This window comes from Malania oleifera, chromosome 2 (assembly GCF_029873635.1).
Source record: "Malania oleifera isolate guangnan ecotype guangnan chromosome 2, ASM2987363v1, whole genome shotgun sequence".
NCBI classification, from domain to species: Eukaryota; Viridiplantae; Streptophyta; class Magnoliopsida; order Santalales; family Ximeniaceae; genus Malania; species Malania oleifera.
The window spans coordinates 112,066,385-112,090,864 of NC_080418.1; the positions used below are offsets into that span (position 1 = coordinate 112,066,385).

The window sequence follows — 24,480 nt, forward strand, 5'->3', positions numbered from 1 at the left end:
TGGCTTGAGAATATGAATATAGTACGGAGATATGATTTATGAATTTTAGTATCATGATTTTATGAATTTCAATACCATGATTGTACGAATTTTGTACCATGATTATGCGAATCTCAGTACCATGATTATACGAACTTCAGTATTATGATTATGCAGTCTTCAATATTATGATTATGCAGTTCTCAATACTATGATGTATGCATTACAATTACAGTTTATTCAGAATCATGGTTATTACGGTTATTTTAGAATCATGGTAAATCAGTTAATTGTATATAGAAATATACTATATAGTATCAGACCCTGTTGGACTATGTAGTTACAGAGCACGAAATCGTTGTTACAGATATTATGTTATGTTATGTTATGAGTGCAACCACCTATTTAGATAATACGTGGTAGTAGGTCGATCACCTAGGCCCTTGACGTAGACAAACTCCCCATCAGATATAGGTTGAGGTGGGCAAATCAGACCGATGGAGTATAGTGATTTACCCTGGTCGGCGAGCCAGTGTAGATCCCGTCTATGGGCCACACAACCCTATCATGAGGGGTTAAACCATGACACACAATTATCCATAGGGAAAGTTTTCAGTTACTATTACGTATATATATAGATTTATAGAAACAGGGAACATACTTGTGTACACTAGAAGTATTTTGAATAGTAACGTACGATATTGTTATGTTAAGCAACATGGAAATGGGTGGTGGATTTTATCACTTGTACTGTATTTATATATTCAGTTATACATGATTATATGGAAATTGATTTTCATAATATTGTAGCTCATTTGCTACACACTAGTAATAGCATATTTTGTCATACTAAGCGTTGGCTCATCCCAGTGTTGAATCATTTTTTAGGTGATCCAGGTAGGCGAACAGGCCAGGCTCGTAGATAGAGGGGCTTCAGTAATGCCCTGTCAGTGAAGTGAGTATTGTGGAGGATTTTTGTATATCCTAGTATAGTTGAGGGTATTTTGGGAAACATGTTAGAACTCTGGTATTGTATTATATGGTATTGTACATATATATTTACATATGGTTATGTCTATTTGATTTCCGCTTATTGCTGCTTAGGTTATGATTGGGTTTGCCCAGTATGGTATCAGAGCATATTGAATGTCATAGTTTTAAAATAAATAAATAAATAAATAAATAATACCCAGATAATTAAGCAGGTTGTTACAATGAAAGTCTGATATGGGACCTTCTTTCCAGTTTTCTAACAACAGATTCCAAAACAAAACTTTTCCTGTTTTTAATTCAATGGGTTTAATGTATCCACTCCACCATAACTGTCTTGGATTAGTAAAATTCAATACATGTTTTACCACTGATGGTAGGAAATTAAATGATTGGTCTGTTTTGCTGAATCCGAAAAATTGAACTTCTCCTATTCTTAAGGCCTTTTGCACTGCAATTAGCGACTCAAGGTTTATACTTCTAGGAATGTGTAATTTCAGAATACACAATCCACTCCTTATCTAAAACTATTTTAATTCTAGATATTCTAAAATACTTACTATCGCTCTAGTAGTGAAATTGTATTTCTTCAACTGAATATCCATTTCAACTTTGAGCTTGATTTGTTGATGGATAAGTTCTGATGTACCTTCCCTGTCCACAATTTTGAAGTTTTTTGAAATAATGGCTTCAAATTCTTCCAATATTTCGACTACTTCTTTTAGAAAAACTGAAAAAGATGCATTTGCTAGAATTGTTGGATTATTGACTATCCCTTCTAGCAAATTTCTTTTTTCCTTGGTGATTTCTGAAGTCCTTCCCAGAAAATCTTCGATAACCAAATCAACTTCAACTATTTCAACTTCAACTGTTTTTCTATCCTTACTGGATTTTGAAACATTCTTGATGATAGTTTCTTGGTCAATTCTATGCTTTTCTTTCATGCCTTGTCCTCTTACCTTTCTGGTTATAGGATTCTGAACACACTAAGTACTATACTGTCCATATTGGCTGCAAATAAAGCATTGAATATGACTTTTATCAATGAGTTTTTCATCTTTTCTAGACGAACTCCCTTTCTTTACCTAGATTTGTTCCAAAGCTAGAACCGAACGTTCTCTTTTCTGAGAAACATTTCTTCCTCTACTACTCCCTTCTCCCTTTCTGGAGTTGGAAGTTAGCTGCCTCTATTTGTCAACAAATTTTGCAACTGGGCAATTTGTGACCTTATGCTTTTCTTGACAAATCGCACATTTCAAATGGCTACTTCTGTTACTGCTACTGCTTGCCATTTGTTTTGCAAGAATTCAAATATCTGATTAGAATATAAGCAATAATATTATCTCTACCTTTAATATGTTCTATATTAAAAGAGTAATATTGTAATTCATTCATCCATCTAACCAATCTTACTTGAGTGCATTGTTTTAACTTAATTCCCATAAAGTGCTTTACATGGGAACTATCTGTTCTAACGATGATGTCCAAAAAAAGTTCATTAGCCATAATTCCTTTTAGGACTGCTAATAATTCCTTTTCATGAACAAGGTAATTTAATTCTGCTCCATTGAAACATCCACTGCAATATCTACTGAAGTGTTCTGTTTTATCAATTTTTCTAATTTTTAAAACACATCCCCATGCTATATCTGAAGTATCGGTTTCCAGAATTATATCTAATTCTGTATTGTTTGGATATTCTAATTTTAGAAAATTTTAAGCTTCTTTCTTTAAGACTTTTACTACTTTAGTATCCTCTGAAGTCCAATTCCAATGATTCTTTATTGAAAACTTTTTTTGAATTGGTGCTGCCTTTTCTGCCAAATTTTTAATAAATTTCCTAATATAATTCAATACTCCTAGAAAGCATTGACACTGTCTTCTGTTTTCAAATTCATTAGGAAATTCACATAACCTTCCTGTTATATGTAACTGAAGTTCTTCTTCACTTCTCCAAATTCTTAATCCTAAAAATTCAATCTAAGGCTGCATCCAAATGGTTTTTCTTTCTGAAAGAACCATTTCTTCTTTTTTTTGAACACTTGAGCCACCTGTTTCAAATGTTTTAGATGATCCTTAATATTTTTACTAAATACTAAGACATTGTCAATATAAATTGCAACAAATTCAGTCATTCATTCAACAACCCGATCCATCCTTCTCTGGAAAATTTATGAGGCGTTCTTTAATCTAAATACAATAACTAGCCATTCGAAAAGCCCGATCGGCGTAGTGAAGGCTGTAAGAGTTACTACTCTTTTTTTGACCTTTATCTGCCAATATCCTGATTTGAAATCGAATTTAGAATATGCTGAGGGTTTCTCCCTTCTTATTTTATTTCTAAGAGAATCCTGATTAGCTAAATTATACCCATCATCTCTTTTTTCTCTATTTAGATCTCTATAATCAATAATCATCCTGACTTTACCACGTACTTGCTCCACATGATTTGTTACCATGAATGTAGCACTCCTGTGTGCACTCTTACTGTACCTAATAAGCCTCAAATTCAATAATTCGTGAATTTGTTTTTCAAATTCTTTTATCATTTCATTTGGATAACTAATCTCATTACTTCTGATAATTGTATTAGGGTTTTAAAGTACAATATCCGCTTCTGGCATGACCTTTTGTAATAAAGTTTAAGGATTTTTTTGACCAATTGTCTGAAAGTATCTTCTTGACTTCTTCAATACTACTTTCTTCTTTTAATTGATTTATCATTATGTTACTTCCTGATATCAATTCCTTCTACTTATCAAACTTCTCTTGATAATCAGATTTTTCTTGTCTTTGACTATCATATAATTTTTTATAATAGTACCTAAAAATTTTGAAATGAAATGATTATTTAGAATTATTCCTTCTGAAAATACCATAAATGATTGATATTTCTTAAAAAACTTACCACTGAAAAAAAAAGAAAAATTCATCTGATACATTACTAAAGGAATACCCAAACTGTAGGGACCATCCGATACGGTTTCTCTGCCGCACATATAACGAGTGGCCTTGGGTGCGTAGTTCCAGCGCATCCCAATGTCATAGAGGAGCTTATATGCAGGGTAGCATGATCAAGACACAGGCTCGATTGCCCCTCTGCAGTTTGATTTCTGTATTTATTTTTTCAATGCCCAACTCAACCTCCCTCCCTCTCCATGAAAGAATCACATGTAAAAACAACGCACAGAGAGCCCTGGATCTCACCATCCTGTTCCTCCTCCTTTCTCTCATTTCCTATCGTCTCCTCTCCATCAACCGCCACGGATTCGCTTGGCTCGTTGGCTTCCTCTGTGAGTCGTGGTTCACTTTCGTATGGGCTCTTGCAGTTAGCACTAAATGGAACATAGTGAAGAACGAAACGTTTCCAGACCGCCTCTCCTCACAGTATGTACCAGATTAATTAATTAACCTTACATTTCTATGTACAGTATCTAAGGTGTTGTTATTCATTTCAAGAACTTTTTTTTCTTTTCAGACATCCTAAGATTGGATGAGTTTCCTTCGCACTTGAATCATTAATTTACAGTTTTTAAGGATAATATGTTGAAAATTATGTTTTTCTTTTCTCCCAAAGGGCGTCTGAGCTTCCAGCAGTGGACATTTTTGTAACAACAGCAGACCCTGTGTTGGAGCCGCCTATGCTGACAGTAGACACTGTACTGTCGTTGTTGGCAGTTGATTACCCAGCTCATAAGCTTGCTTGCTATGTGTCCGATGATGGCTGTTCGCCGCTTACCTTCTTCTCACTCGTCGAGGCGTCGAAGTTTGCAAGGCTCTGGGTTCCATTCTGTAAGATGTATGGAGTCCAAGATAGAGCACCCTTTATATATTTCTCTGATGATCATCCCATGTGTCCTAGTGGCGGCGGTGTTCATTCATCATTTGAGTTCCAACAAAATTGGAAAATGATGAAGGTGATTCATTTACTATATGAATAAGCCTTTCGCCCTTTATCCTCTATGATTGGCCCGAAATTAAAATTTTAATTCTTATAATAACACACACACACACACATATCTACGCATGTATGAATGTATATGTTAGTCTAATTCGTAATCTGGGTTTTTATATCTTTGAAATTTTTTTACAGGATGAGTACGAACAGCTCTGCCAGAAAGTAGAAGCAGCATCCCAAAAACCTGCGCCATTTGATCTCACCGGCGAATTCGAGGTTTTCTCAAATATAGAACGCAAAAACCATCCTACCATAATAAAGGTAATTTGCTTATATATATATATATATATCATGACCAGGCTTGTTTTCAATTTTTGTGTGCGACTTAATTGGGCTACATGCCTTTTGTTTGTAGGTTATATGGGAAAATAAAGAAAATGTCCCTGATGGAGCGCCCCATCTCGTTTACATATCCCGAGAGAAGCGTCCAAAACATCAACATCACTACAAAGCAGGGGCCATGAATGTTCTGGTACGAAGCTTGTTCCTACAGATGCGCTTGTGTCACGGGTCTGAATACGTATGCTTGACGAATTAGCTCATTATAGTTCGTGTTTGGTGCAACCAAGATTAATGTCCTTAGATTAGTTTGACTAGCACAATGAAAAATAGGTTAATTTTAGTATATTAATAACCATTTGTTATAAATAAATTATACAATCACTATAAAACAAATAATAATATCATACATTTTTTGAGTTTATAATAAGAAATAGGTAAGGATTGCTTATTCCCAAATTTGATGTCTATTCTTTTTCTTATTAAATGTTAAATTAAATAAATAGAAATATGTAAGGAATAATTACTCCCTTAATTCCTAAAATTTAAAGTATATTCCATATTATTTCAATGAATTGTTATTTTGTCAAACTAAATGAACTATTAGATTACGTTTGATTTGCGCAATGTCGATTCCTAAGAATAAATTAATTTTAGTATTTTAACTACAATTTTTTATACAAAAAATTATGTTACTATAAAAGAAGTAATAATGTGAAACATTTTTTTAGTCCATAATGAGGAGTAAAATAGGGATAATTATTATAAATTTCATCATGGGGATGCATATTCCTTTCTTGTTACATTAAATGAAACAATTAGAAATATATTAGAAATAATTATTTTCTTAATTCTAAAAATTTAAATTATATTCAATTTTATTCCAATGAAAAATTTCTTGTCGAATCAAATGAGCCATTATAGTCCATGCCCATGGGCTAGAGCTAGACAATTTATCTCTCCTCGCGTCACCAATGGTTAAGGTATTTTGCTAGTGTAAAGACCAACAACAACAACAAAAAACACTTCACTCTCTCTTCATTTTAACTCTCTTAGAGAGAAAATCAAATGATATGATATACCATACCAGTTCATTGCAATATTATTAGTCCTACCAAATCTTTACATCCTTTGTGTGTCATGTTTTAAATTTTTATAATTCAATATCAAATATATGTCATATCAAAATGTCCATTTATGTGCTTATATTCCAATACTATTTAAGGAATCGTTTGAAACTACTTATGTATAAGCATTTTTTTTTTTAAAGTGCTGAATTTAATATGTGTTAAACTGAAAAAATGTTGAAAGTTATAAGTGTTGTGTTAACTTTGGTGCAATCCCAAGAAGGGGGGGTAAATTGTGTTGTGCCGGGAACCCCACTTGTGTCAAACACCAATACTACAATTATTGCTATTGAATATATAAGAAATTAAAGTGATGCAGAAACTAATAATAAAACAGTACAAATAACAAGACAAGAAATCAACGAGGTTCGGTATAAAATTACTTATGTTCTCAGGCGCCGACGATCAATCCACTATTTCTTGACAAAGTACAACTTTGAGGTGTGTTTTACAAATGAAGAGTTGAGCTCTTTATATAGCTTCAACCTTAAGTCCAAAAAACACTTATTTCAAATGTGGGACAAATAATACAAAAAATTCAAAACAACTTTTAATACTAATGTGGAACTATTCTACCAATGTGAGACAAAAAACAACAAATCTCCACATTGACGATAAATTCAACAAATTTTTCAGTTACCAACATTTTCTAGAGTTCCACATCATCTGCGCCTTCAAAAAATATTCAGACTTGTAGGATATTGATCAAGTCTAAACAATGTTTGAACTTGATTGTTGTCACAATCTTAGTCAACATATCTGCTGGATTTTTATTTGTAGTAATCTTCTGAAGAAGTATCTTGCCTCCATCAATAATATCCCGTATAAAATGAAATTGAACGTTAATGTGTTTTGTTCGTGAATGGTAGACTTGATTGTTTGTCAAATGAATAGCACTCTGACTATCATAGAACACAACAATGTGCTTCTGAACAACTCCCAAATTTTCAAGTAAACTCTGCAGCCAAATAACTTCCTTAACAGCCTCTGAACCTACCATGTACACTGCTTCTGTTGTAGACAAGGCAATGGTAGACTGTAAGGTAGACCTCCAACTCACTGGACCATTAGCAAATGTAAAACCATATCCAGTAATTGATCGACGTTTATCCAAATCACCTACAAAATCAGAATCCACATATCTAACAACACGTGGATTAATAGTATTATTTTTCTCAAAATACTATATCAACATCAATCGTATTCATAATATATCTCAAAATTCATTTTACAGCTTGCCAATGTCCTTTACCCAGATCATGCATATACCTACTCACCATACTAACAACTTATGAAATATCAGGTCTAGTACAAATCATTGCATACATCAGACTACCAACAACACTTGTATAAGGAACCTGTGATATATACTTACGTTCCTTATTTGATTTAGGAGATAAAGTTGCACTAAGATTGAAATAAGGAGCAAGAGGAGTGCTTATTGGTTTTGACTGCTCAGACATATCAAAACTCTATACTACTTTCTTCAAATACTGTTTCTAAGACCGACTAACTCTTTCTCTCATTTTGTCTTACAAATCTCCATGCCAAGTATTTTCTTTGCTTCACCAAGATCTTTCATCTCAAACTCTTGATTTAACTAACTTTTCAACTTATTGATTTTTTCCCTATTCTTTGAAGCTATCAACATATCATCAACATATAAGAATAAATATGTAAAAGATCCATTTTGTAGTCTGCGAAAATAAACACAATGGTCATGTTTATTTCTGATGTACTTCTGACCTATCATAAACTGATGAAATCGATTGTACCATTGTTTCGGAGACTATTTTAAACCATACAACAATTTACCCAGTTTACATACCCAATTTTCTTTTCTAGCAATCTAAAATCCATCTGGTTGAGTCATATAGATTTCCTCTTCCAAATCACCATCTAAAAATGCAGTTTTTATATCGAGCTGAACTAGTTCAAGATCAAATTGTGCTACCAAAGTCAACAAAATTCGAATGGAAGAATGTTTAACAACTGGAGAAAATACCTCATTATAATCAATGTCTTCCTTCTATGTGTAGCCCTTAGCTACTAATCTAGCTTTGAAGCGAATATTATTTGCATCTAGAAATCATTCTTTCTTTACATAAATTCATTTGCAACAAATTGCTTTCTTACCCTTGGGCAATTGGGCTAGCTCCCAAGTTTGATTCTGATGAAGAGATTGCATTTCTTCATCCATCACTTTTTTCTACTTATCTGATTCAGAGTTCCTCATTACTTCTTTGAAAGTGTAAGGAACATTATCATCCACAATTGGAAGTGCATAGGCCACCATATCAGTATACCAAGCAGGTTTTCGAATTTCTCGTCTTATTCTCTAAGAAACAATTGAGTCTTGTTGCTGTGAAAAATCTCGAATTGAAATCTCCTCTTCTTGTACATTATTCCCCACCGTAATTGGAGAGTTACCTTGTGTACTCTCATTTTTCAATGGTTTCCTAAATTTGTCTCAACCTTCACCTGTTGTTGAGTATCACTGGTCTTCTCTTCAACTCGTGACTCCTTGCGTATTGTTTTCTTCATCATCGCAAGTTCATCAAAAGTCAGAATCCCTACTTAAAATCATTTTTTTGGTCTCTAGACACCAAAGACAGTATCCTTTGACTCCTGCACTTATCCCCAAGAATATTGTTTTCTTGACTCTTGGATCTAACTTAGATTTTTTAACATGTTAATAAGCCATAGTACTAGATACATGTAAAGAATCATAATCACTAGCAGACTTTCCAGACTATGCTTCATAGGGTGTTTTTCCCTCTATTGTAGATGATGGTAGACGATTGATGAGATGAGACACATATCTAACAGCCTCAGCCTAAAACCTTTTGTCTAACTCAGCATTAGACAACATACATCAAACTTTCTCCAGAAAAATCCGATTCATGAGTTCTACCATCCCATTTTGCTGTGGTGTATCTCGAACTGTGAAGTGTCGAGTAATACCTTCATCCTGACATACCTTCATAAATAGGTCACTCGTGTATTCACTACCATTATCTGATCTAAACCATTTAATCTTTCTGCCAATTTGAGTTTCAACTAATTTTTTCCACTTAAGGAAAATAACACACACTTCATTTTTATGCTTCATAGAATACACCCAAACTCTTCTGGAAAAATCATTAACAAAAGTGACAAAATAATGCATACCACCCAACGAAGCCGTTTTTGTGGGCCCCCATATATATGTAGGGATGTAGTCTAAAATACCTTCAGTCTGGTAGATTGCAATGCCAAATTTCACTCTAGTCTGTTTTTCCAGAATGCAATGCTTACAAAATTCAAGTTTGCACACCTTTGCACCCTTTAACAAACCTCGCTTAACTAATTGTTGTAAAGATTTTTCTCCTGCATGTGCTAATCGCATATGCCATAACCTGGTTGTATCTAAACCTGCGTTTTTCTCAGAAACAACAGCTGCTGAGCCAATAACTGTACTACCTTGTAAATAATACAAGTTATTTTTCCTTATTCCTTTCATCACCACCAGTGCACCTGATTTAATCTTTAAGGTTCCATCTTTCAAAGTGATAGTGAACCCTTTAGATTCTAAGGCACCCAATAAAATCAGATTTTTCTTTAGGCTTGGAACTTTCCTAACATCAGTCAAAGTCTTAATAGTTCCATCTTGACATTTCAACTGTATTGATTCTATTCCAGTTGTTTTATAAGTATTATCATTTCCCATAAAAACAACCTCACCATCTAATTCTTTAAAATTAAAAAACCATTTCCTATTGGGACACATGTGATAGGAACAACCAGAATCCAAAATTCACTCACCAAAATAATTTGACGAAGATGTTCCAATAAGAGAAAAATCTGACTCACTTCCATCATCATTGGCTATATTGGCATTAGAATGTGTTTTGCCCTTATTCTTCTACTGTAATTTAGGGTAGTCTTTCTTTCAATACCCTCTCACACGACAAAAGGTGCATTCGTCTTTAGCAGGTCTCCCACGAGATTTACTCCTCCCATGAGATTTACTCTTCCTTCGAGGCATACGACTCTGAGAACGTCCCCTTGTTATTAGTGCTTCTGCTGTTTCCTTATGAACCCTCTGATCTTTCTTTCTGCATTCAGTACTAATCAATGCAGTACAAATAACATCATAAGTAACTTTATTTCCTATATAATAAAGTGGTGGTCAAATGTTTATACTCATCAGGGAGAGAATTCAGTAACAATATGACTTTATCCTCATCTTTCACCTTTTCATCCAAATTTAACAAATCGGCCAAAATTTTATTAAAAACATTTATATCGTCATTAATCGAAATACCTGGTTGATACTAGAAGCAAAACAATTTCTTTTTTAAATAGAGCCGATTTTCCAGACTCTTGGTCATAAATGTATCTTCCAATGTCTTCCACAATTTCTTTACAGATGTCTCCCTCATAACACAATATTTATGATTTTTAGCGAGACACAGACGAATCGTACCACATGCTTGACGATTGATCTTTTCCCAATCTCTGTCACCCATATCTACTGTTTTATCATCCAAAGCAATATCTAGTTCTTGCTAATACAAAATGTTCATCACCTCACATTACCACATACCAAAATTATTGGTACCATCAAATTTCTTCACCTCAAACCGAGCATTAGCTACCGTCTTCAATGATAATGTCAAAGCCCAAGGGGTTGGAGTTCGCTTGGACAGAGTTTCTTCTACTACTGCACTAGTTTCTGCCATCTTCTATATATTCAATAGCAACTAACAAAGCAAAAGGCCTAGGATGAATAGTATGTACTAATTGTGTCTACTCTGTTTTATCCTATGAAATTCCACTTTGACTAGGCCAACCTCTAGGGAATGACTAAGCCGCAATGGTCTCTGAGCACTTGTCTATTCAAGGTCTTTCTTAAGCATCAAACGTGGAATCAATGATCCCAACAGAGGAACACCTTCATATTGACACCATTCAACCTAGTTCCGATCCCAATTGTTGTGCCGGGCACCCCACTTGTGCCAAACAACAATACTACAACTATTGCTATTGAATATATAAGAAACTAAACCAATGCATAAACTAATAATAAAACAGTAAAAAGAACAAGACGAAAAATTAATGAGGTTTGGTATAGAATTACCTGCATCCTCAGACATCGATGATCAATCCACTATTTCTTGACAAAGTACAACTTTGAAGTGTGTTTTACAAATGAAGAGTTAAACTCTTTATATAGCTTCAACCTCAAGTTCAAAAAACATTTCTCTCCAATGTGGGACAAATAATACAAAAAATTCAAAACAACTTTTTATACTAATGTGAAACTATTCTACCAATATGGGACAAAAAACAAGAAATTGGATATTTAAAAATTCTTTCCTAGGTCAACCAGTCTAACAATAGAAGTACGCAAACTAGGGTCTTTTTATGTAATTGCGAATCCAACTAGATATTCAACCAATAAACATAAAAATCTAGTTGTATAAGGATTACACTAAAGGCTCACTTAACGGGTGGAGTGACACTTAAATACAATCAAGTCAATTAGCACAGGATTGACCTCAACCTTTACAACCAATCCTTTCGGGCTAAATAACCGCTCCCTCAGGCCACGCCCAGAATACAACAATATTTCAATACAAATCGGGTATAGTGATTGTGCTTCTCAATCAAACAGATATGTACCAATAACAATCAATCAAACGCACATCAACGACATCGGAATTGTAAGCTCGGTGATGTGATTATGTGCAAACAACACTCAGCAATGTATAATCTTAAATATGCACAAGAGTGTTCAAACAAGCTATTCTTTAAAACATGATATAATAAATCTCAATATTAGATTAGGGTTTCAAAGATACTGGTAAGAATATTCAAACAAACTCAAAAATATTTTCCTTAATTTAATAAGCACAAGAGTTGTTTGAAATTGAGCTTGTAAAATGCTTTGCACACAAAAACTATTGCTTAAGGGATCTTGCAATAACAATGCAAAGACCCTCAAGCTAATGAGTTTTCTCCACACAAGATTTATCAAGTTAAATCCGTGGGAAAATTCTTGCTTAACTCTCAAAATCAAATACAATAAACAACAACACAAATGAGAGTTTTAAGTGATCTAAAGTGGAGCATTAGCACATTAGGAACTCTCGCAATACTTGGATGATCAAAGAAATGAGTGTATGAGAGTATTTGGAAGTAGTATAAGAAAAATAGGCTTTGTAAATTTGAGAGAGTGTTTTGCTAATGATCTAGCTAATCAACCTTTAATCAAGACAAAAGAATGAGTATATATAGACAAGAGGGGAAAATTAGCCGTTGGGGACACGCTGGTAATTTTAAAAATTTTTTTAATTATGTTTAAAACATTAACCCCTCATTTAACCTTAATTACCCACGGTAAAATTAAGCCAACCCGAGACTTTTGGTCGATCGAGCCCAAGGTTCGGTCGCCCGAATAGACACAATGGAAAAAACGAGTTTCCCATGTTCGAGTGCCTGAATTTATATTCAAGTGGCTAAACCAGGCGATTTTCCAACCGCTCGAGGTTCGGTCACCTGTTCCTGAGTTCGGTAGCCCGAACTCCTTAGTTCGGTAGCCTGAAGCTATGTTGAACGTAAATGTTCGGTAGCCCGAACTGTTGGGAAAAGTTTGAATAGGATTTCGGTCGACCGAGGAAGATGTGTTCTTTTTAGTTCGGTCACCCGAAGGTCAAGTCAACGTGCTAACTTTTCCACGGTTCGGTCGACTGAGGAAAATATACTTACCAAGTTCGGTAGCTCAAACCCTCATGGATTTTGGGTTAAAGTCCTATATTCATGTGCATTCAAGTGTGAGGACCTAAGGACCATTCTAGGGTCATTTGAGCTTACAATTACCTTCATGCATGACATGCAGATATTATTACAGACCCATTTGAAATTAAATTAATACAAACCCAATAGTATTTCAACAAATGATATATATATATGTCGGGTCTTCATAATTCTTCAAATTGCTGCATGCTATCAATGTGATCCAGTTAGTATGATCCTGTACACAAACTTGAAAGTCATCAAATATAAAGAGTATTTGTCATTATCAAAATCGGGAATGACCTATAAGGTTAATATGTTGTTTGCTTGTTATTAAAACAAAATGGTATTTGAATACTTATTTTTATTATAGGATATTATAAGATTTGGGTAGAATTAGACAAATCTGAATACAATTTTATTTTACATCTTATTCAAATTTAATATAAATCCAAATCCAATATCTATCTAAACATAGTATTAGTGATCTTTTTCTAATTTTGAATATGGTAACAATTATTACACTATTAATTCCCGAATCAAAATATGAATTGGAGGCTTCTTCTTATTCTCACATGGTGTATGATAAAACAGACCAGAGTGTCTGGGGTGATGACAAATGCTCCATTCATTCTGAACGTGGACTGTGATATGTATGCCAACGATCCTCAGATTGTTCTTCATGCCATGTGTTTGCTGCTTGGTTTCGACAACATAAGGTATTCCGGATTTGTCCAGTTTCCACAAGAATTCAGCGGCGGATCAAAGGTTCAACCATTTGGAGACATATTTGTGGTTATGCAGCAAGTACGTAGATTCATGAATATGTAATTTTTGCAGTTAACACAGAACAAATGATCATTCCATTTCTACTTAACTACTTTTATTCTTTCGCGTAATGTGTTAATATTGTCAGTACCTATTAAGAGGGTTGGCGGGAATTCAAGGAGCTCCCTATTCAGGAACTGGATGCTTCCATAGAAGAAAAATAATTTATGGTTTACTGCCAGATGACACCAAACTTGAAGGGCCAAATTTTACCTCAGCAGACGGTACATCCATGCATCAACTTTGGTTTTGTTAATTAATGTACTCAAGCTGCTGTATTTCTTATTGTGCTTTTGTCAATTAATACATTTATGCTGTAGATCCAAATTATATTTTCACTTTTTTTTTTTTTCCTGGTGGGGGTGGCGTGGTAGTGAGGTTATCATCAGGAAAATTGGCTGATCTGAGCCTCCAGAAAATATTTGGAAAGTCAAGTAAACTCTGCAAATCAGCATCTTACACTTTGTCAGAGATGGGCACGAGGACAGAGTGTGTCCAGAGTCTTTCGGCTTCTGTGAAGGCAGCTTACCAAGTTGCAGGTTGCGACTACGACTATGGTACAAGTTGGGGTACAAAGGTGTGGCTTACGTTTTCCTTCCCTGCTCTAACTCAGTTACCATGGCCCACATTTCACTAATAACATTGGCATTGTGCCCTAAAAATCTTTTTTTTAAAGGATAAATATTTTATTAGAAAAATGGGGAGGACTCGAGCAAAAGGCTTGAGCCCCTTTCGGCACAAACAGCAACCAGGTAGAGACTTGGCAACCAAAAGAGTATATAAAGTCAAGATCATAAATCAAAACTTCGAAAGAAGACTTATCTCTCGTCTAGTTAATGGAGGGAGAGGATTTTGTGAAGACCCCCCCATTGCATGGTTTGAAAGGGAGTGAGGGTTTTGCTCCAATGAAACATGTTACGCTGGATTTTCTTCTTGAATTGACAACGCTTTATCCATGAAGATTCTGGAGTTCCTTTCCTTCCATATTTTTCATGCACATGTACATGCCACTGGAATAGTGTGTCTTAGACATAAACTCAGGTGGTAAGAAGATTCCCTAAAAAGCCGCTTACAATGGTAGATTTGGGGTTCAAAACGTGATGCTTGCGACGCGCATATGGATTTGTCTCCCAATATTATAAAAAAAAAATGCCATTGGAATAGTGTCTCTAAGTTTGCTTGAAGGGCATTTTGATTGTGGGAAGTTCCAAGACTCCATCTAGCCCTCAAGGGTTTTGGCGTGGAGTTTGGGGGGGAGGGTGAAATGGAGATTTAAAAAAATTAGGTCTAATATTTTGTAATCAGTATACCACAACCTAGGGTCTGTCTAAAATTCGTATTTAAAAGATCCGATAAATAAATCAGTAATTAATGTGCGCAAATGTTTACTTCAGGTCTTTTCAATCAATCCCAAATATGTATTCAAAGATAAATTTAGCAGATATATATATCAACAAATAAATACCAGAAAATAAAGCAAGCAAAATACGAGATGACACCAGATATGTTATCGGGGTTCGGCAACAGTGCTTACGTCCTCGCCTCGAGCTAACAAGTAGGAAGATTTCCACTAAACCTTTGCTCACTTGCAGATGGAGCGTCCCCAATTACAAAGTCTCTGCTTACTGAGCAAGGATTGCCCCAAGTCAAATTTGCAAACCTGACCCCAACCTTTACAATCTCTTCTTAAAGGGGCGGAAAATGCCCACCTCAAGCCACACTTGAATTACAACATATAATCAAATAATGTGTTCAATATCAATGTTTCTCCAATAAGCAAATATGTACCAATACAATTAATGCACTCACAGATAATAGAGATTTATGCTCAAGTGAGATTAGGTTAAGTTATATGTCAACTCTCAACCAATGTGTACTTATATATATTTGTATATATCACTACAAAAAAATAGGGTTATTAGTGACGGTTTTAAACAGTCACTAATACTCAAAAAATCGTCACAACTAGTTTTAGTGACCGTTCTATGAGTATTAGTGACGGTTTTCAATTTTTCGCTATACCTGCCGTTACTAATACTTATTAGTGACGAAAATTTCAAATTGTCACTAATAATCGAGTATTAGTGACGGATTACAACCGTCACTAATAATAGCGTATTAGTGACGGTTTTAATCTGTCACTAAAGAACGAAACCCGTCACTATAGATTCTACACAAGATCGATCAAAAACCGTCACTAATGCTCAATTATTAGTGACAGTTTCAAATTCCTCACTAATTTTCTATTATTAGTGACGGTTTAAATTCGTCACTATTACTTCATTATTAGTGATGATTTTATATTCGTTACTATTACTACATTATTAATGACGGTTATAAAACGTCACTATTACTAATCAGTAGTGACAGTTTAAAAAACGTAACTATTGGCCTTTTACTAGTGACAGTTTCAAAACCGTCAGTATTTGTCTATTGTTAGTGACGGTTTCAGGGCTGTCACTATTGCTCTGTAGAACCGTTATTTATGGATTTAGTGACGATTTTAAACCGTCACTAAAGACATATTATAGTGACAATTTTGAAATCGTCACTAATACCTAAATTGCACAATTAATAGTGAAGGGAATTTTTTTCCAATTATATTATCCTGTAAAAATCTGATTCAAATTAATTCCTGTAAAAGCCATAATTGCAATTCAAATTTAAGCACAAATATATTATACAACTTCAAATTCAAATACAAAATATTATACAAATTCAAATTTAAATACACAACATTATAAAAATTCAAATTTAAATACATTCCAATTGTTTAGATAAAAAAAAAAAAGTGGAAAGCTGCATCCGAGCTGCATTACATCGTCCTGACGCTGTCACAGTTGCAAACCCCTACAAATTAAGAAAGTTAAAAAAATTAGTATACGGTTTTTGAAAATAAATCACTACGTAGCATATATACAGGCATAAAACATAAATCACATCAAGATCAGATTGTAGAGGACGAAATAATCCACCCCCCAATCAGTACACATCAATACAAAGAATGAAAAACACAGCAACAATGCAAATTAGGCAGCGCACACTAGCACAAAGCAACATTATAGAACTTCAAAGGTTAAGTTCAAAAAGCAGTCACGACTACAGAATTCAGTATTCTAGGAAGAAGCACAGATATACATAGCCTTGAATAACTGCAGGCACTTAAGCAGCCATGTTGACACTCAATAAACAATCTAGCAGTAGCTAGAAGCATTTGCAAGCAGGGTTAGGTGATTACGTACACACAACAACATCATTTCAATTACAAGATTTTAACTAGATTTTGATACACATTATCCTAGTTTTTCTTTATAAAGATTCATCAATCTTTATGCAATATCTACCATGACAAGGTGATGATTTCACAAGTGGGTGACATCTAGCTTACTGAACTTTGACGATCTTGCATGTTCACGCAATGACCAAGCTTTTAGGTTTTAGTTGAGCTATGTTCATTGATTGACATGCAACCAACCAAGGCCACCTTAACGATGTTGGAGGACCAATCATATAACTATATGTTTAGTATGAATGAATAAAATCAAATCAAGTGGAATAGAATCGAATTTATAACTTCATTTTGTCATGCTTCTCATTTAAATTTTTACTTCATTTTGTCATGCTTCTCATTTAAATTTTTATGTCATTTCTTTCCTACTCCTATTCCATCAGCAAACTAAACATGATGTTTGACATTTATACTTCCATGTTTCCACTTTTCAGTCCACTTCATAAACAATGCTTGAAATGATTACACAAGAAGGTTGTCACTAGTTTATTTTTCTATAAACGAAAGAATACAAGTAGGCTTTAATCGATGAATGTAAAACCCGAAGGACCAAAAAGCTCTCTTTGTGCGATCTACAATTTGTTCTAGCCACCTTGGTGAGAAACCAAATTTACTTGCTATATTGTGACCTTGAACAAATACAACTTCAGTAGAAACAGACAAAGCCAGCTGCAGTAGAAAGATCACAGCCACTATCAAGAACCACCTCTCACCTGCTGACTTAATGTGGGCTCGGAGATTAAGTGCCACAAACATAGCTGACATGAACCCCGCAACGCCTGCAACCACCCAATGAAACAATTCCAAGGGAACAACAGAGAGACACTGCAACCAACAGGTCTGGAATTATGGGAAACCATCCAATAACCGTAGTCGATGTTTCATGACATTTTTCATCAATGAAATGAAATAGGAATGGAATGACATAAAAAATTGAATGAAGAACAAGAAAGAAACCAAGTGGCAAGTTCCAATCTATTCCATTTTTCCAAACTAAATGTATAGTTTCCTTATCAATGCTTGGACAAGCAGTTTTCATGGATATTTGATCCTTGACCAAACAAATTCTATAGATATTAATCCGGTTGAAGGGAAATACGCAGAGTGCATGGTTAACCATCACTAACTAGATTTCCCTCAAAAACATATTTTACACAAAATATTTAATCTGATGAATGATTTCGAGAAGAGTATTTGATATCTCAAAGTTCAAAATAGAGAGAAAAAAAATCAGAAGGTCCAACAATGAGAACACCAAACATGAAAGCCTGAGAATGAATTTGGGTTTGAATTTTAATCCTTCAGTTAGTGCAGTTCAAATGCCTGTTGAGTAACTACTAAACCTAAAAGCTTAACTCAATAAATGAGGGCTTATGAATAAGTTTTATTTCTAATAATAGAAATAGTTTGACATGCCTTTAATGGTAAGCCTACCATGCAGAGAAGTGATTTTCGTTGCACAAAGAGGCATATCTGTAAAAGAACTTACCAAGATTGGAACGAAGATGAAGAGGGAGTAGCCATAAAGACAACAACTGGACGGGGCCGGACGGTGCTGAGAAATACTTGAGGATTACATACAAGCCTAGAGGAACAATTGTCACATAACCATAGAACAAACCCGCAGACCAAGTCACCAGATTAATGTCATAGTCCCATTCTTTTTTCTGTAGCTTGTGTGCCAAGTATGTAACAAATGTTCCAATCGAAGCTGCAACAAATATCAACGTAGTACATATCCAGAATGGTCCATACCTGCTTAAGTGAAAGAGAGAAAATCATACCATACATTCCATAACCATAAGAAAGAAAGCGATGTAGAAAACATAAGGGGGGATGGTATTGTAATTATGACAATTAACAAGCTTGGGGAAAAAAAAAAAGAAAAAACCAGGTAGTAAAGCTACTTATAATAAGATGGAGAAAAATGATCCTTACTCCTTAGTTTCCCAACACCTAGAAAAATTATTTTTCAAACCACAATTTCATATTTACTCCTGGATTAAACTTGACCTCAATTTTATCAATTTTATCAAAAGGACACCGAACTAAAAACAAAATAAAATGAAATGCAACCTCAAGACAGCAACCTTTAAAATCACTACAATGAAATGCAAAAAACTGACTTTTATAGTTCTACGTCTAGAAACTACAACTAGCAACCTAAACACAATAATATTATGGTTCAGCAACCTTAAGACAGCAACATCACAAAGTTACAGTGTACAGTAACATTACAATCCAACAATTTCAATTGGCAATGCATCTTCATCAAAGTCAGATGAATGAAGAAGAGATTCCAGACATAGATGGCAAAATATTAATCGGGAAAGAACCATTAGCTAAAAAGAATGTACAAGATCATGCAAATCAACAATATGAATCACCAAAGATAGCTGCTTTCAAATGAAGCCATAGCCCAAATTCACAAAATTGCAACACGGGCACACAGAACACAGTAAAGCCTTGAAATTCATTGAATTACATTTCACTTCCTAATTTGACTTGCAACATACTCATGCTTGAAGTTTCATTTTCTAGAAAATTTAAGTCCTTTAAAGATCTCAGTAAACTAGCCTACACAGATTCAGAGTTCACAGCACTATTTTTGAAGTCATATTAGGCCCACCAATGCCTCAAACTGTCACCATTTCTAAAGGGGGAAAAGAAACCAAAGAAACCAAGGGAAGCCAAGGACAACTAGAAATGAAAGTAGTTTTGAACAAAAATCTCACCAAAATCAGAGAAGAAACTCTTAGATAGCAAATGACACCTACAGAAGCACAATATGGGGATCCTCTTGTTTGATATTCTATATTTCAGTGGATTGCAGCCAATGTCAATATCTTTTTGCAGTTGACCCCTACATAGACAATGTCAATGGGTTCTCACATAGGTGAGCCTATATTGCCAAGTATATAAAAAAATTGATATATACTTGGACAATTACTACACCGTGCCTGCAGTAGTGCCTGTAGCAGTGGAACATGGTGGCTGCCAAGCAGCTACGCATGAAACAATGAGATGAAATTCTTAGATTTGATTCATTCGTTGAAACTGAAATAAGGTATTGTAATAAAATGACAAAAATATGATTAGTTAAGGAAAGTTAAGAAGAAACAAGGCCAAGACCCCTTGACAGTTCTTTCCTCCTGAAAAGTATGGGTCTCTTAAGAATTTTTAGGAAAAGGAGAAAGTTAGGACGCTCACTTATTTTGGGAATGTGATCTTCTTGTAACTAGTCTATACTGGAATATTGTTGTAATCTTACAATAATAAATGTTTTTATTCAAATTATTCTTTCACCATCTTCTCATTGCAGTAATGTTTTGGCAATTCTCTTTCTTGTGCTCGATTCAATTTTCCAAATTTATTGCTGAAGCTTTTCTTTTCTTTTTTCTTTTTCCTTTCCCAGGTAGGCTTTGTCTTTAAAAACTCTTCTTGCCAACTTTCATTTACTATTTGTCGTAAGTGTGAATTCATTGAATATTTGAACAAATTTCTAAAAGATATGGAATAATGGAAGGAATTGTTTGCCAATTCATTGGAAATGCATTTGTTTGAATTACATTGTCAATAATTGTTTTGTGTTTGTTTTCTGAGATACTGAGGACCCATTTGGAAGCCTGTTTGATGTATAAGAATGAAGAAATGATGTGAAGAACATATCTGTAAGAAAAGAAGCCCAAAAATAGAAAAAAATATGAGGTTTATTCCGTAAATATACAGATTGAGACTTGTATATAAAGCTAAAATGCGTTGTAATTTTGTGGAAAAAAGACTCACCTACAAAGAGTTTTAGGGGATGACAATGTATTGATTGTCAAATTTTCTAATAGAGAGATAGACCTCAGCACTTCTGCGACCTGTTCTGATAATCATTACACTGCCTACAGAAATATTGCTAATCATGACTTTTTATTGGTCTATTGTTTATCTAAGTAAATTCATGATAGTTTGTTGTAAGGAATTCTTGTTGGTCTATGTAATTACAATTTCACATGTAATTACAATTTCACCAAGAGTTTATGAGCATGCTTTTAGTAAGATACTGTAATGCACTATCTACTGTTCCTAGTAATTTTCTTTCATCCCATTTGTCATTGTTATATTTTAATTGCTTCAGGTAATAATTTATTTAAGTGCTTTGTTAAGTTTTATGGTTTTAGGAGTTAGATTTCCTTGATAGAAGTGTTTTTTGGAAGAATGATGTGAAAGAATGTTGGATGTTAAGGGTGCATTCGATTCGAGACAATGATGGAATACTAAACTAAATTCAAACTTGATTGATCTTGTAATTGATGAACTCAAACTCAACTTGACTACGAGTTCTTATAATTTGAGCTTGACTCAATTAAGCTCTATTTAAAATATTATTAAATATATTTATAAAATTTATTAGAATATATACAATTTATATAAGACATATAATATAGCACTTATAAAATATAAAAAAATACATAAATAACAAAAGCTTGATTACGATGGTCATTAGTGCTGTGAAAGTCAAACCTCAATTTGTCAAGGTACTCGAGTAGCTGGAAGTTGGCTCATTTACACACCTACAGCCCTATGCTTGCTTGTCATAGGGGGGGGGGGGGGGTGTGGAGATTGGGGATGATGGGAGTGTTTGGTGTGATTTGAGGGAGTTTTTTTATGTACTCACTGCTAATTCAGCGACCCACTTATGCAAAGTACATGTCTCTATCTAGCTTCTTATGGGTCTTTGATTCAATTCATCGCCCCAGCGACCGTGTTTTTGTTTGTGGAGTTGCTAAACAATTCTTCAATCTCACACATGATGTTGAGTGTCTTGAAAGGATTAATTATGGTTCAAGTTCATGATTGGATTCTAGACATATACCTTGGAAAATATTTTTAAAAGAGTGTCTCTAGATATCCATTTGATCTGTCTACCATATCATAGTTCTATATTGAATTTGTACTTGAGAGTTCGATTCACTCTAATTAGGTCATTGATTAGACAAGCAGACCATAACATTATACCAACAATTAATCTATTGATGTATTTTGAAAAAAAAAAAAAAAAAAGATGAAGTATTTATTCCAATTGAAATCCTCATGCATTTTATATTTCAATTAATTGTAACTAGCTTGTACATACCTTCTAATGAGAGGAGTCACCCGCATCATCTGGACGGGATTGGCGCATCATTTGTTCCATCTACACTTTCCAATCCTTGATGGCTTGCATCTCCGCTTCCCAATTCGAGATCTTTTCTTTCAATTGCTGGTTCTCCGCTTTCACCATTTGCACCCAGATAACCATCACCTCCTCTCGAGCCTCGGCGGCTCGGCGCTCTCGGTCAATCTCAGCACGAGACGCCGCATTGAAAGAAGATGATGATGTTGGGGCGATGTATCCACTCCCAAGACCATTCAACCAACCACCTGATCGTTGCCCAAGAACTTGAGTGCAGATCTTGTCATCCGTCATCGGCGGACTGCCCTCTGCAACGGGTGCTTCTCGCAGCTCAAGCATCCTTACCTATTTTCATTCATTAAAATGATGAAAATGAAGAAATAAGAATACAAATGACGTTTTGAATAAGAGAATGAACTAAATAATCTGCTTGACTTACATGTTTCATCTGTGCACCTTGGCACCACTCCCCCGATGTCCTCTGATGTGTTCTCTGATATAGATCCGACCTCGACTCCAGGTCGCCAGTGACGGGAACACGCTATAGTATCATATAAAAGTTCATTAATATGAATTCAGCGGTGTCAATATAAATAACACTTGTCAAGTGATGGTCAGATAGTTTCGTAGCAATTACCTTTCGATGATTGACGAACAATTTCGAGCCACCACAATGCGTCATATCTAGTTTTCTGTGATTCGCAGCATTTTTCTCACAGATAGCCTACAAAATATATGTAATCACTTTTTTTTATTCACATAAATATGAAAAAGTAGTTATTGTAATTAATAGAAGCACATCACCTGATAGTTAGGATCGTGAAAATGGCGACACACCACCCACCAATCCTCTAGGGAGATCTTATCGTATGGGTGCGCTTCTGCCTAATCTTCCATCTCCCTAAAATGGTTGCGCATTTTGCTACAATAGGTCTTACACCAAGAGCACAGCTGCGTGTTCACCGCCTTTTTCACATGGTTTGCGGTGAAAATGTCCATATCAAACTCTTCCTACATATGAAATATATATATTGAATGTTAGAGAATCTTTCTTGTAATATATTAAAAGTGAAAGAAATGTTTTAGGGTTACTTACCAAGATGCGCTCATACAGAACCAAGCGCTCAGCCTCCGTCACCTTTGCTCCGTCACCTTTGGTCAGGTGAAGCAAGTGACTGGAGCATATTGGCGACATATAATCCCAAACTCCCGTGACTAGGTTGTACACCAATCATCAATCGGGGCTGTAAAGCCTGGAGGAATGTCGATACGAATCCTTCGCCCAGTCCTATGCAGGTGCTTCTTTAGCGCAACGTTCTTCGCTGCACCGCGGCCTGCACTCATATGCGTCATAGAGGTCGATACTGAAAGAAAAGTTAAAGAATAATAACATAATCATACACGTGAAATGACAGTAAATATATTATTCTAAATCAAATACGCATAACCTTACCAACGGTGCTGATTATGGATGGCAACTCACCCTGGGCCTGATCCCTAACTGATGTATCAATGTCGAGCTAGGGTTCCGAGGGCTCAGAAGGTTCCGCATCAGCCCCGACGTGCTCAGTCGCTCTCGATGATGACCTATCATCCTCGCGGGATGCTGTTGTCGATAGCCTAGCCTGAAGTAAGGGGCGGCAACCTCCTGGGGCCATGTCTGCAAAATAGTTCACAAGTAAATATAAGAAGATTGGATATTAGATGGATGCATAGTAAATATATTTTCATTTGTTCTTATATGTCAAATGCACGATGACAACATAACACGCTTACCCCCTATACGTCCTCAATATCAGTATCATCCTCACTTTCTAGAGTGTCTTCCTCTTCATAACAATACATAACCATAGTTTCATCTTCCCCATCAATTTCATCACTGTCGATGAAGTCAACGTGTACAAAGGGTTCAATTCTAATGTCAGCAGTTCCTACGTGTTCTGCCATGGCACCAACCCTATTTAATAGTATAGGATCGTCTCCTTCCTCAGCAACATTGATAGCAGAATGCATTGCTATGGAAACAGATGGTTGATCTTCTTGGAAAGGATCATCGCTAACACTCTTCTCCCTATCTGCGATTTCT

General features: G+C 35.0%; 1 protein-coding gene across 1 annotated transcript in view; it reads left to right on the forward strand.

Moving 5' to 3' along the window:
* Nucleotides 1-3,966: 3,966 nt before the first annotated feature.
* LOC131149053 (cellulose synthase-like protein B4) overlaps nt 3,967-24,480 on the forward strand; it is a 67,989-nt gene continuing 47,475 nt past the window's right edge. Inside the window, exons 1-7 of the mRNA XM_058099106.1 lie at nt 3,967-4,356; nt 4,547-4,886; nt 5,063-5,188; nt 5,283-5,399; nt 13,708-13,920; nt 14,030-14,165; nt 14,316-14,518. Of these exons, the coding sequence (XP_057955089.1) occupies nt 4,028-4,356; nt 4,547-4,886; nt 5,063-5,188; nt 5,283-5,399; nt 13,708-13,920; nt 14,030-14,165; nt 14,316-14,518 (1,464 nt within the window). The 5' untranslated portion in view covers nt 3,967-4,027. The remainder of the gene's footprint in view (nt 4,357-4,546; nt 4,887-5,062; nt 5,189-5,282; nt 5,400-13,707; nt 13,921-14,029; nt 14,166-14,315; nt 14,519-24,480) is intronic.